Raw genomic sequence first — 13,401 nt, forward strand, 5'->3', positions numbered from 1 at the left:
CTGGGCACACCGGGCAGGACGGAGGGGACCGGGGAAGCCGGGAGCGCCCTCAGCCCCCGCCGGCCCCTCAGACCCCGCCTCAGCCTCAGCCCCGCCGCACTGGCCCGGCCCGCGCGGCCCCGGCCCCCCTGTCCCGCGCTCTCTCGCGAGACTCGGTCGCTGTAGACGCGATGTCCTTTGGGGCACTGGCGGGGGGAGGGCACGGGGGGGAGGGAGGCAAAGCCTTGATTGATAGCGGCTTTCACCAATAGGCGAGAGGAGCGGCAAGGTTTTAGCCAATAGCTTAGCTGCGAGGTGAGCGGTGAGCCAATGGCGATGGTGGGGGGCGGGGCGCACCGCTGGCTGATTGATCCCAGCTCTGGCGTTGTTCAGTCGGAGCGAGAACATTCTAGAGGTGAGTACGGGGCAGCCATTGCCGGGTCCTGTCCGCCGGCCCCTACTGCCTCAGCTGCGCGCCTCTCGCCGCCTCTCCCTCCCCCCTTCCCTCTTCTCCCCCCTCCTCCTCCTCCCTCTCCCTCACAGGTGCCGCCGCTAACGATGCTCCTGATTGTGTCTTGCCCGCAGATTGCCCGGCACCGCTCTCCCTGGTGATACCGCCCGCTCCAGGACGCCGGGACCCGGAGGCTGCGGCGTCCGCCTCCGCCTCCCTCTCCGTCTGGATATAAGCGCCCCCTCGGCCCTGTTCTCCTCTCATAATCGGCTTCGTCGCAGCCCGGGGCGAGCAGCGTTGGGTTTATGTCTTTATTGGACGAAAACGGTGAGTGTTAGTAGTGGCTAGGGCAGATGAAGGTAGCGAGGTGAGGGGAAGGGGGGCGGGCGGGTGGTTTGGGCTGGGCTGGGGCCTCACGCTGTCGGTGAACGGTGGATATTTGCGGAGGTTTTGTGTAACGAAGCGCCCGGGACTTTGACGGGAGGGGGAAGACAGGCAATGCGAGAGGGAGGGAAACAACACAAAAAGGCACAGCAAAATTCAGCTTTAAAAGCCGTAGATCTTCAGCCTTGGGGTTATTGTTTGTGTTTTGGTGGGGAGAAGCTTTCTTTTATTTTTTAAATTATTTATTCATATTCATTTCGCCGCCGCCATGCGACGAGACAAGATGGCGGCGGCGGGGCCGTGCCTCCCGCGCCGTGGCCGGGGGGGGCAGTGGCGCAGTTCCCCCCGGCCGCGGGGGGGGGCGCTCGGCCCCGCTCCCGGGGGCGGCCCCGGGGGACGCTCGGGGGGCGGCCCGGGCCGGGGGGGGCGGCGGAGCTCCCCCGACCCGCGGCGCGGCGCGGCGCATGCGCGGCCGGGGTGACTCCGCCATGGCCCCCAGCGCTGACTCAGTGCTTAATTGCTGCATTTATGACTCACCGCGAGCGGGGCGGGGACGCGGCGCTGTGCGGCAGGGAGTCGGTCTGCCGTCCCGCGCTCCCTTCCGTGCGCGGCGGATAGGGGGGTGGTGCTTGGGATGAGGTGTCGTAGGGACCAGGAGAGGGAGCTTCAGCCTGCAGCAGACAAATGCTGCGCTCTGGAAGGAGGGAAAAGCGGTACGCTCCTTCTGGGAACGCGGTCACCGAGAGAGCTGCTTCTTCAGCACTTCTGCAAACGCGTGGTCAGGTTACGTGGTGGCTCTTTTTAGACATCCTGGGGAAGGAAGTGGTGTGTTTAAAACAGTCCGCAGTGTACTTTTTGCTGAAAAGGGGTAAAATTGTATCAAGGCTAATGTAGAACACAAGGCACGTACAAGTCTATGTTCTTATTGTGTAAAGAAGTTGTAAACCTGATCAGAAGGACTCGGATCGTGTTGCACCATAGGCACGCTCTTACGCATAAACAGTGAGAAGGCTTTTTTAATGTGTCAACGCTTCTGTCATTAACGATAACAACACGATGACGTGTCAGAATAGCCATGCTGTGTAGTCAACCAGTTGTGGCTTAAGTACTCTTAGATCTGATTAGAGAGGCACGTGTTAATTTAAATATGTAAATACTGCTCAAGGCAACGTTAATAATAGGATTCATCCTCCTTCCCCTTCCTCCCCCTCCTCCCTTCCCCCAAGAAAAAAATCAACTGGAAAAGCTGCTGCACTGCTCTGTACCTCTGCATTGCTAGGCTTTCTACAGTGAAGCAACTTCTGTCAGACTTTATCAGGCTTATTGTTAAGTCAGAACTCAACAGAAGCTGCTATGAGAATCCATAAGTGAGAGAGAATTACGTAATTTTCAACTCTTTTCCACTCCGATCCAAAAACTGGTAAGCCATGTAAAAACTATGTTGGGCTACAGATTGTTGCTGCTTCATCTTACTTATATTTCTCAACATTTTGGCAGACTTCAGTAATAGGTTCATGCTGTGATGTGGAGTTTGAAATGGATTTCCAAATCTTTCTCCTGATTTCCTATGCCCTTCAGCCTGAAACCATACCACATGACCCTTATGGTGCAAGTCTCTGGTCTGCATAATAAATCAAGGAGTGTACCCTTCCTTAGTGATCCCAGAACTCCTGCTGGAGTTTATTGTATTAAAAAGTAGTTGGAAGCTGTTCAGTGGTTTTAGGGTAGTAAGAGAGGGTGGAAAGCATTGTGGTGCTGTTAAAGAAAAGTTCCTTAGCAGTACAAGGCAAGGCTGGATTTCAGTTCTATAGGTTGAAGAAAGGCATAGTGTAACAAATGTACTTTTCCCTTTTTCTCACTCAGATGTAATCCCTTATATAGCTTTATAGCAGGAGTGGATTGATGTATATTAAGCTAATTTTTTTTTTTCTGTTAACACTTGCAGAGCTGTTGCGCAGCCACTGGTACCTGTATTGGGGAAACATAGCATACAAGCAAGAACCTTACAGCCTCAGTGGCGAAAATTTTTTCATGTCAGAGACCGAGAACTCTTGCAGTCGTTTATGTCATCCCGTCTTCTCCAGACAGAAGATACCAAAAAACTGCAATCAAAGATCTCTTCATCTTATTGATAAAGCTACTAATAAGGCAAAATGTCTGTCAACGTCAACCGCAGTGTTTCAGATCAGTTCTATCGCTACAAAATGCCCCGTCTGATTGCCAAGGTAAATTCCTCAGCAGCTGTGAGCGGGGTGTGTTCTCCCAGGAGGGGAAGGAGAGGCCACAGCAATCCTTGGCCACTCAGGCAGGGAGGGGGTCTGCTCCTTCGGTCTGCACTCAGTGCGCGTTGGTCTTGGAAGGAGAGGCACTTCAAAGCAGAATTTTGGTGTAGTTAAATGGGAAATGCACACTGGGTTTGGCTGTTACTGCACTTAACCTTGAGATGTTGTTTGTTTTCTTTAGGTGGAGGGCAAAGGAAATGGAATAAAGACGGTTATAGTCAACATGGTTGACGTTGCAAAGGCGCTTAATCGGCCTCCAACGTGTAAGTAGTACTGTGGAGTGACACCGCATTTTTTAATGCTTTGGCATTTGAGGTGGTAGGGTTAATTAGCTAGTAAAGCATTAATACTATTCCTTAAAGATTTGTGAGAAAGAAATGTGATTATCTCAGGATTAAATAATGGACAGAAAGAAACAGTAGCATATTTACTTGCTCTTTAAGAATCACAACAAAGATATGTATGTGGTAGTAGCTATAATTCTTTCTTTACAGATCCTACCAAATTTTTTGGTTGTGAGCTGGGAGCACAGACCCAGTTTGATGTTAAGAATGACCGTTACATTGTCAATGGATCTCATGAGGCGAATAAGCTGCAAGACATGTTGGATGGATTCATTAAAAAATTTGTTCTCTGTCCTGAGTGTGAGAATCCTGAAACTGATCTGGTGAGTGCTCCGTCTGCATTAACAGTGACACTGAAAACACTGTATTAGATGTTTGTGGAAGTGGTGCAAAGTAAAAGCAAACTTGAGTGTCTGTGAACAGAAAATCGAGTACACGTTCTCACACACTTTGGAAAGGTTTTCTCTAACATCCCTAACAGTTCATAACTTCTGGGATACATTGCTAGTTCTAAACTTTACAGGATGATACAAAGTATTTAAATCTCTGCCTTAACCTTTTGGAGATGATAATGTAGACATCAGGTTTAGGCTTTAATGGAGTTGTTCTGTAAGTGGTGAATTAACTGGAGGTTGTTCTCTCTTAACAGCATGTCAATCCTAAGAAACAAACTATAGGTAACTCTTGCAAAGCCTGTGGCTATCGAGGCATGCTTGACACAAACCATAAACTCTGCACGTTCATTCTCAAAAACCCACCTGGTAAGTGCCTTTCCATAGTTCTGGGGATAAAGAGAACTTTGTATTACTGGTGTTATGGAAGTTGAAAAACAAATAGCTCACATCTAATTGAGGTGTAAAAAGGCACCAGCATACTCCTAGAGTGTGTTTGGGGATCGAGATGAAGGAGCTGTGCTGGTAATGTCTTCTTAACAATGTGTCCTTCCCAAGTAGAGCTATTTGTTAAAAGCTGGATTTGCCTGTGCAGAACAAAACTTACAAGGAAGGAAGCGAGGTAGTTAGCAGTAGCCCTTGGCAGTTGTTCCTTTAGGTCAGCATGAAATGCGAGAGCAGAAAGTGAGTGAAAACTGTAGTAAACGTGAACTGTGATCTGTGCAAGCAACACTCTGTAGTAAGCATCTAATTGCCTGCTGCAATTTAAGCTTGCTAGAATAGAAAAGTCTAACCTATTCCAGGGGTCTCTGCTTTGTGAGGTCACCTGTTATATAGACTTGGACAATCTCTGTGACAAACAAGGCTTTGACTGCAGCTGGGGGTTTCCCCACCAATGCACATCTTCCCTGAGTGTTTTTGGGGATGGGTACTACCCATAACTTGCAGCTAAGGAAAGCATCCAAACCCACTTGGGGATTTGGCAGAGGTGCAAGAACTTCTTAGTTTGCTTTAGTTCATAGAACAAAACATTAAAATTCACTTGCAGAAAGTGGTGACACTGGTACAGGAAAGAAAGAAAAGGAGAAGAAGAACAGAAAAGGCAAGGACAAAGAGAATGGTTCTGTGTCCAGCAATGAGACACTTCCACCCCCACCACCAGAGGAGATTACTCCTCCACAGGTTGTGGTAAGTAGAAGGGAAAGTGGGGAGATAAGGGTGTGTGGTGTGTTGCCCAGATTTAAACCTTTGAAATCACTGGCATTCCTTACTGGTCAACATTGCACCTAAAGGTCTTACTGTATCCAGAACTTAAAGCTGGAATAGAAGGGTCCCTGATTTTCCTCTATAGCAGCTTTATCAGCTCATCAGTACCAGAATCTGTGCTCCTTGCCAAGTGAAAGCTGCCTATCCTTTACCACTTCTCTTCAGGCACCTGTATTGTCTCTTGTGTACTAGGTAGAATGGTAAAACTGCAGTTCCGGTAGCCCTACAAGTGGCTGTAGAATTGGGTCCAGCTTCCATTACTTATATCCTATGTTGGCACTTTCTCCATGATCTTTGACTTGCATATTGTACTGTTAATGTTTCTGTAGTTTTAGAAAAATGCTGTCAAGTCTGTATCATTTCTATCTTTGGGTGATACTAAGCCTGCAGTAATAGTGTGTGGATCTCTTGTTTTGGTTTTGTATTGTAGGAGGAGGAGGATGATGATGACTGGGGTGAGGACACAACAGAAGAAGCCCAGAGGCGTAGAATGGATGAAATCAGCGACCATGCGAAGAACCTCACACTTAGTGAAGACCTGGAAAGAACTATAGAGGAGAGAGTCAACTTATTATTTGATTTTGTAAAGGTAATTATTCTCTGGTTGTTGGCTTGATGTAATCACTCAGCTGCAGTTGTACGCTATGTTTGTAAGGAAACTAAAAGAGACTGCTCAAGTTTCTGCAAAGTACTGATTCTGCCAGTGGTGGGAAGGGACGACTGCAAAGAACATTAATGCAGAACTCAGGTGGCATTGTAACGTTTCTCTCTGTAACTGTTTCCCTGTAGAAAAAGAAGGAAGAAGGTGTCATCGATACTTCTGACAAAGACATTGTAGCAGAAGCAGAGAGGCTGGATGTAAAGGCCATGGGCCCGCTTGTTCTCACTGAAGTCCTTTTTGACGAAAAGATTCGAGAACAAATCAGAAAATACAGACGTCACTTCCTTCGTGTAAGCCATCTCTTCTGCACGGGTTATGACAACTGTTTGTAGTTTTTTGTAGCAGTTGGTTGGTACTATGGGGAAGGACTTTTTGTAGTGTTTTATTTTTAAGCTTCCCCTTAGCTAGAGGCAATTGCTGGGAAGGATAGTATGAATTATTGTAAATTTTACAATCTCGCAGAGCTGCTTCTGCTCTATTCAGTCTGGAAAGAGGGTAAAAAAGCTCATTTAATCACTTTTTCTTTTATTTCAATTCTAGTTCTGCCACAACAACAAAAAAGCTCAGAGGTACCTTCTCCATGGCTTCGAGTGTGTGGTAGCTATGCATCAGTCTCAGCTTATTTCGAAAATCCCCCATATTTTGAAGGAAATGTATGATGCAGATCTTCTGGAAGAAGAAGTCATCCTTGGCTGGGCAGAAAAGGTAAAGGGCAGTATGTAATGTACTGTAGCAATTAAATATCTGAAGGTAGCTGTCTGGGGGTGACTTTATGATGCTTGTATCCCAAAAGTTTTCTTAGTAAATTTGCTCTAAAACACAACCAGTAGCCTATTGTATCTGGCCTCTCCATTGTGGTGTAGTTTTTGCAGCGAGAAGCCTCCTTCACCCAAATGGCCTGTGGAAGGCTGTGAGTGAGATCTCAGTTCCAGTTTAGGCAGTGTTTGGGTACAGTCTGATGTAAAAGCCTTCAGTGTTCACACAAAGTTTGTTTTTCAGGCCTCAAAGAAATACGTTTCAAAGGACCTTGCCAAAGAAATCCGTGTCAAAGCAGAACCATTTATTAAATGGCTAAAGGAAGCTGAAGAAGAATCTTCTGGTAATGAAGAAGAAGATGAAGATGAAAACATAGAGGTAGGAAAGGCTCATTTACTGTCAGCAGCTCCAAGGCAGCGCTGTTCCTGCATTGTTAAGTCTTGTAACCTTGTCCTGGTGCCCTCTGAAATGGGTTACTTGGGGTATTCCTGTGCATGTTGGGAGCAGGAGGAACACTCCATTTACAATGCTTTGTGAAGTGTTGCTAATTGTCATCAGCTGTCTACATGAGATCACTGTAATGCAGTTGCAGCTGGGTAGCCCAGGACTGCACCATTCTGCAGTGACAGTCTCTTGCAGTAGCAGCCTCATGCAGTGCAAGGTTGACAGGAGGTATCAAACATCGTCTCTCTTGTATATGAGTTAGTGGGGGTGTGTTTGTTAAATAAGCTGCTGGAAGAATAGCTGGCCATTTTCCTCACAGTTCAGGCCTAGGTACAATCTGTTGGTGACACTCCAGCTGACTGGCTGGGAGTTTTTACACAGGGATTGGTTGGTTGTTGTTCTCCTCCCAGTATTGTGTTATTCTGCCCCTGAGCAGGAGATGGAGCTTCCTGCAGGTGCACAGCTCTGCCTCACCGAGCAGGGGTTCATGGTCACGGGGTTCATTGGGTGGTGGGTGTTGGAATTGTTCAGTGCTTGGTGTGGCAGTGGGTGCTGTGGTTGAAGGAAGTGTCTTGTCTCCACAGGTGGTGTACTCCACAACTGCCAGTGTACCTAAAGTTGAAACTGTGAAGCCTGCAAACAATAAAGACGACGATATTGATATTGATGCCATTTAAAGTGATGCAACATAGCTTCCAGCATAGGAATGCAAACTTCTCTGCATTTTCTGCCAGAAGTGTGACTTGTATGTGCACAAGCTCAAATGGCTTAACATCCTGCTACTTTGTACTCTAAAATGTATCTTTTTACTGTGACTGGTCTTGTGTAACTAAGCCTAATACCAAGGAGTCAGCACGTCGGTGAACTGATCTAGTTTGCAACTGGCATGTTCTATTTTGTTTTTCTAACTTGTGTTGGACACATACTTGGAGCACATTTATACAGTTGTGGAAATAAAGGATTTGGTTTTGGTCAATCTTCATTTGTGACTCCACCCCCTTATTGCTTTTCCAAGTAAGTATTTACACACCTCAATGAAATTTGCAAAGCCGATCATACAATGACAAGCTCTCAAATGAGACCAAAAAAAACCCCACATCAACCTTGGATGCTGCCAACAGTGGAGATTTGAAACCTGGGCAAGAAGCAGGTGTTGGGTAATCAACAGTGTGCAGCTGCCAACTTCTTAAAAGAGGACAGCTGTCTGTATTCTGATCTTTGGAGGCTTGGGGTTTTTTTAAACAAACTTCTTGATAATCACTACATGATTTGGGTTTGGGCTTGGGTTTTTTCCTTTCCTGTGTTTCTCAACAGCTCCAAATCCAGGAGTAAGGCTGCAGGAGCTGGGACTGCTGCAGTTGGTGTGTGCTGTCCTGAGGATCTGGCTGTGGCCATGGGTCCAGCTGTGCAGTGTCACCAGGGCACAGGCCCAGCAGTGTCCAGCTCCAGCCTTTTTGGGGGAGGGAGGGGCAGAGGAGGAGATCTGGCCCCCTGAGTGCAGAAGTCCCCAAAGTTCACCTGCTGATTTCTGGAAGTGAGTGCCCTGTATGCCAAGGAATCAGATTCCTTGAGAAGCAGGACAAATAAAAACCTGATCCATCAAAATCAGGGACCTGATATGACATGGTATGTGAAAGGTTTTGGCCAGGGAGGAATTAAGGGTGGAGGGTTTGTTGCCCTTCACAGCTGCCTGCCAAGAAAATTGAGAGTGGGTGTGGGTTTTGGGGGTTTGTGTTGGATTCAGTGTGAGAAGTTTTGAGAGACAGGCTGCAGTGCACAGTGAGCTGCTTTTTCTAGTCAGGTTCTGGCAGAACTTGGACAAAAGCAAAGATTGTGTTTGGATAATGAAAGCAGGGGTGTCTTGAGCTGCAGGTTCTGTTCTGCAGTGTCTTGTGTTGCAGGTGCCACTAGCAGCTGTGGCAAACAGCGCTAGAACAATGGAGTAAAGCCATGGAGCATTTCAGTGCCCTGTTATCTTAGGTGGATCTTTATTGCTGTAATACAAACCCATAGTTTTTAACTTAGAGACAGGTTTATTCCTGGCTTTTGTCAAAAAGAAAATCTGTTCTCCCTTGGGTTTAAACCAGGTCTGTATTTCCAAAGTGTCCATTTCCATGCATGTTTGGGAACCTGGAAAATGGATTACTAATCCCTGTGTACCCTCCCAGGATGACATCTGTTCCTCCTGGTGCAGGCACATGCCTCCCTCGTGTAACTGCTGTGAGCACACCCTAATAAGACCATGTTGCTCTCATGACCAGAAGGTTTCTGTCTTAAGTACACGTTTTGTGGTGTTGCTGCTCCGAATGGTGACACCAGTGAGGTCCCACTTCAGGGCAGACCTGATGGCAATTGCAGGCTGCCACCAATAGGGATAATCTCTGCGTGTTTGGTCTTTTCCCCCAGGATGTAAAGACTAGCAAGACATACCTGTTCCTTCCTGCAGGGAAACTAGGAAATAAATCCATCCAAAAAAAGTTTTTCATAGGGTCAGTGAAGTGATGATGTCATACCAAAGCTATAGGATGGTAGATATGGTGTAAAACATGGTGGGAACATGCAGGGAATGGTTCTTGTCTGTAGTAGGCCACAGGATCAGAGTGAGTGTATCACAAAGTGCTAATTTCAGTCATGGGGGGCTTCTAGAAGTGCTGAGGCTGCCACTGTGAAATTCCTTGTGCTGAGTTACACTTCTGACCCTGCTTTCATATTCATGTTGCTGTTTCTGTCTCAGATTATTAACCAATGATTACACCACCTCATAAAAATTGAGTGTTTGTCTGACTATTGCTTAAGGGAAAGAAGTCTGACTTAAAAGTTTCCTGAATCTTTGAATGTATTGCCTCTGCTATATGATTAAAAATAACATCTTCAAAAGACAACTTGGAGTTCAGATAAAATCTGCTCCAAGCTTCCAAGGTAGACTTCTGGCACCTGGGAAGGAAACAGTGTTGGGTGACTCCCTAACTTGGTGCTGTACCATGTGTCTAAAAAACCTCGGTGTGAGCACTGCCCTTGGGCAGGTGCAGGGTCTCGTGGCAGATCCATTGGCCTCATCCCCTTGCAGGAGCCTAATACTGGGAGCTTTGCTGCAGCTTAGCAGCCTCTGGCAGTGGCTTCTCTTCATCCTGCATGACAAGGAGCTGCTCGGCTGCCAGTTCTGCTTGGGGCTCAGCAGCTTCAACTGGGGTTTGAAATCCTGGCTCTTGTTGTGCACATGAGAAGTAAAATTGCCTGGTTCTACTTTGGTCCATTAGAACCTACAAGTTGTCATTAGAGGCCAGTGCCTCCCCAGATGGATCTGGTTGGATATGTATTACATAAAAATGCTCTCTGCTCCTGAGCATGCACAGCTTGGGCTTGTGGAAATAAAAGATGTAGTGAGGCAAGGACTAAAGGTGAGAAAAGTGATTTGAATGGACTGCAGTAGGCACAGAAATGTGCTCAATGCTTGTGTTTTACCTTGCTGGGGTAGTGGCTTCCCTTGCCAGTGATGTGGTGCTCCCCCAGAGGTCACCTCTGCTGGGCCACTTGTGTGAGGCATCACCAGGAGGCTGCCATTCCTCCCCCTAAGATCTGCCCTGTTCCTTGGGGTAAGAGGCTTGCCAAAAGATCCCAATCTCCACCCAAGTCAAACAGCTCGGTTGATTTGTTGCTGTCCAGATGTACCACAGAGTTTAAAAAGTTGATTTACAATAAATAATGCTTAGCATGTGGGTGTCTTCCAGTTTGCAAGGGAGAGGTACCTCTGAAAGGTAGATAATGTAGCTATCTGTAATGAACATTCATTTGAGGGCTGCTACAAAGTTGTAATAAAGATCACAGCACCTCTGGGCTCCCAGTGCAAGCAGTGAGCAGAAATGGCAAGGAGAGATGGAACAAAAGTAGCCGACCCCCATTAGTCTTTCCAAACTGTGTTCTTCCCAACTAATCAGTCCCAAAGAGCCTCAGGCATGTTGCTGAGGATTGACTCCTTGGCATTTGGCAACTCCACTCAACCGTAAAGTTCTGAAACAGAAAACCAAGAAGTAAAGACAAAAAAAAATAAGCAGCTTGAAAACAATGCTCTTTTCAGCCTTATCTTATGAAACACTGCATGGTTACATTTACATTTCAGCTTAAGGTTTATAAAGTTGTTTGAGCTGTTGGGATTACTTATATGCTTGACAGGCTGCTGTGTTTTCATTTTGGAGATGATCATCTTGCTGCCACAGAGGTGTCAGAATCTGTCGACCTGGAATTGCTGAGGAGATGTTCTGGAGCCACTGAGGAAGCAGCTTTTCCAGGATGTCACTTCCTTCCTCAGTGCAGACCAGCACCAGGGTATCTCCACAGCTGCCTTAGAGCTGCTGCAGCTGACATCCATCAAGGGCATGGCCCCAGTGCCCAGGGTGCTGCTTTTATTCAGTAAAATTCTAAAACTCCTCATTTTTTTTCAGAGCAAAATCAAAAAACATCTTTGATAGTTTGGGTTAGGAACCTAAGAATCAGATTCACTCAATCTCTGTCAGTAAGCAGAGGGAACTCTTCTTCCTGTTGTACTTAGTGCCAAGGAAACCAAATGAATGCTAAACCATCTTTTTCTGCACATCAGTTTTCCTGCTTGCATGTGCTTCAAAGTCATTGCTTACTCAATAGTTAGGGCTCTTAAGCTTTTTGTTGTGGCTAAATTACCAGTCCTGGGTGTCCTGTGGATGGGACAGCATTGGCTTCCAGTGCTGGCCACACAGATCAGCTGTGACACGACAGGTCTGGAGTGAAGCCAGGCAGCCGGGTCAGCAAGGCAGGGCTGGGACCAGCAGGCACAGGGCTGGGCACAGACCTGCCCAGGGGGTGCACAAGCTTTTCAAGGGCCCCTGCCCAAGTGCCAAGGTGTCTTGGCCCCAGACGTTTTCTCTCAGGACTTTCTCACACTGGTCCTTCCATGTCACTCAGCTCCAAGGTTACTCAGCTGCAGCACACTGGAGCTTGAACACAGGCAGTCCTGCACCTGGAGGGAGGGCAAAGAGGTTGCAGAGCCTATTCCTGCTCCCAGGTCCCTGGTATTTTCTGAGTCTGGAGCTGTTTTTTCTGGTGCTAATCTCATCCCATTACTGTGGTGTTAGAGGCATTTTCTGCACATTATTTTCTCAAGGGGAAAAGAGACGATTCAAAGGAGAGCTCCGGTCTGAGCAGAGTCATAGGCACTGCAGCCATACATTCCAAATAAGGGAAGTATCAGCAGCAGGAGCAACTCAACGGGAGGTTTGTGTGGGTGTTTTATTATTCTCTGTGAATTTTTGCTTGATACTGTTTTTTATATTTATCTGATATTAATAAAACCCAGGTAACTGCATTGACGTCAATGGAGTTTGGCTTTTAAGGTGGTGCAATTAAGGTAGTCATCTGACATCTTGAAAAGAAGCATGAAGAAAGTGTACTTCCCCAGGAGAATCCCATCCCTGTCTTGTCAGGGAATTGTTAATAAATTGTTTATTAATTAATAATCACACTTATGGGCAAAGTCAGAACTATACAAATTGTGAACAGAATAGTTCACATAGGAAAAGACTAAATAAAGAAGTAAAAGACTAAATTAAAAGACTAAGAGTGGTCTCTGGGGTTGGGAAAACTGGATTTAAAAGCTTCCACCTGCTGCCTCCTTTGTTCCTTCATCCTGTGCTCACATTCTGCATCACAGACCAGAGCAGCTGGTGGTTCCAGCTGTGGAACTTGGGGTGGTTGTGGATGGTGGGCAAGCACCGTCAGGCAAGATGGGAAACAGGAGCACAGCTCCAATGACAGAAAAACACTGTTCTGTGTGGAGGAAGTAATGGGATTTTAAACAATCTCTTTTAGATTCTTATTCATCAGCTAACATTTAATACAAGAGTTTGCATTCTCCATGAACAGGATTGGCTAGATTTTAGTTTTGATTTATTCTGCTGAAAGATGCCTATTAAAGTTCCAGAAGGCAGAAGAGGCAATTTTTAGGAAAATTTAAAAAAAAACAAACAAACAAAACAAAAACCAACCAAACAAACAAACAAACCTACAAAAAACAAAACAAAAACAAAAAAAAACCCACCCCTTTGACTATTGGTAGACTTCATCAAAATGCCAAGAAACACTTTTGACAAGATGAACGATGTGGTAGCTGCAGCAACTCAGGCTGCTGTCAGGAACACAGCACCTCCAAAGAGCAAAACCCCTACTTGGGTGGAGCAGTACAGAAACAGGGAAGGGAAAACCTCTCTGTGAGGAAAGCAAGTTGGATCCCACCCAACACAGGTCACTGAAGAGCAACACCTTCACCTTTCAGTTAATGGAAGAGCCAAAGTTTTAGCAAGTAGCACAACTTCCTGAAGGTGAGTCTAGGGATGAAAAAACCCCACCATAAATAGCAGTAACATATATAGAGAACTAATCATCTGTGCACTCCTCATTCTGACTAAAAATCAAG

The 13,401-nt window shown here is 46.3% G+C and overlaps 1 protein-coding gene and 1 non-coding gene across 2 annotated transcripts; both read left to right on the top strand.

Moving 5' to 3' along the window:
- The first annotated feature begins 257 nt into the window (after nt 1-257).
- EIF5 (eukaryotic translation initiation factor 5) lies at nt 258-7,941 on the top strand. Its single transcript, XM_063399427.1, has 12 exons — nt 258-394; nt 565-757; nt 2,760-3,039; nt 3,278-3,359; nt 3,591-3,763; nt 4,090-4,201; nt 4,881-5,020; nt 5,529-5,687; nt 5,888-6,049; nt 6,300-6,464; nt 6,759-6,893; nt 7,544-7,941. Exons 3-12 carry the CDS (start codon nt 2,968-2,970, stop codon nt 7,634-7,636), a joined length of 1,293 nt encoding a protein of 430 aa, XP_063255497.1. The 5' UTR covers nt 258-394; nt 565-757; nt 2,760-2,967; the 3' UTR covers nt 7,637-7,941.
- LOC134551787 (small nucleolar RNA SNORA28) lies at nt 4,557-4,680 on the top strand. Its single transcript, XR_010080687.1, has one exon. It is a non-coding gene; the product is annotated as a small nucleolar RNA SNORA28 (small nucleolar RNA).
- Nucleotides 7,942-13,401: the final 5,460 nt, after the last annotated feature.

Source organism: Prinia subflava, chromosome 5 (genome assembly GCF_021018805.1).
Source record: "Prinia subflava isolate CZ2003 ecotype Zambia chromosome 5, Cam_Psub_1.2, whole genome shotgun sequence".
In the NCBI taxonomy this organism is placed as follows: domain Eukaryota; kingdom Metazoa; phylum Chordata; class Aves; order Passeriformes; family Cisticolidae; genus Prinia; species Prinia subflava.

What these genes read in the sequence shown, in the direction of transcription:
- EIF5 (XM_063399427.1), top strand. Translation starts at nt 2,968, where the DNA reads ATGTCTGTCAACGTCAACCGCAGTGTTTCAGATCAGTTCTATCGCTAC. An exon ending in GCTTAATCGGCCTCCAACGT is followed by an intron (nt 3,360 to 3,590) that starts GTAAGTAGTACT and finishes CTTTCTTTACAG; the next exon opens with ATCCTACCAAATTTTTTGGT. An exon ending in TCCTTGGCTGGGCAGAAAAG is followed by an intron (nt 6,465 to 6,758) that starts GTAAAGGGCAGT and finishes TTTGTTTTTCAG; the next exon opens with GCCTCAAAGAAATACGTTTC.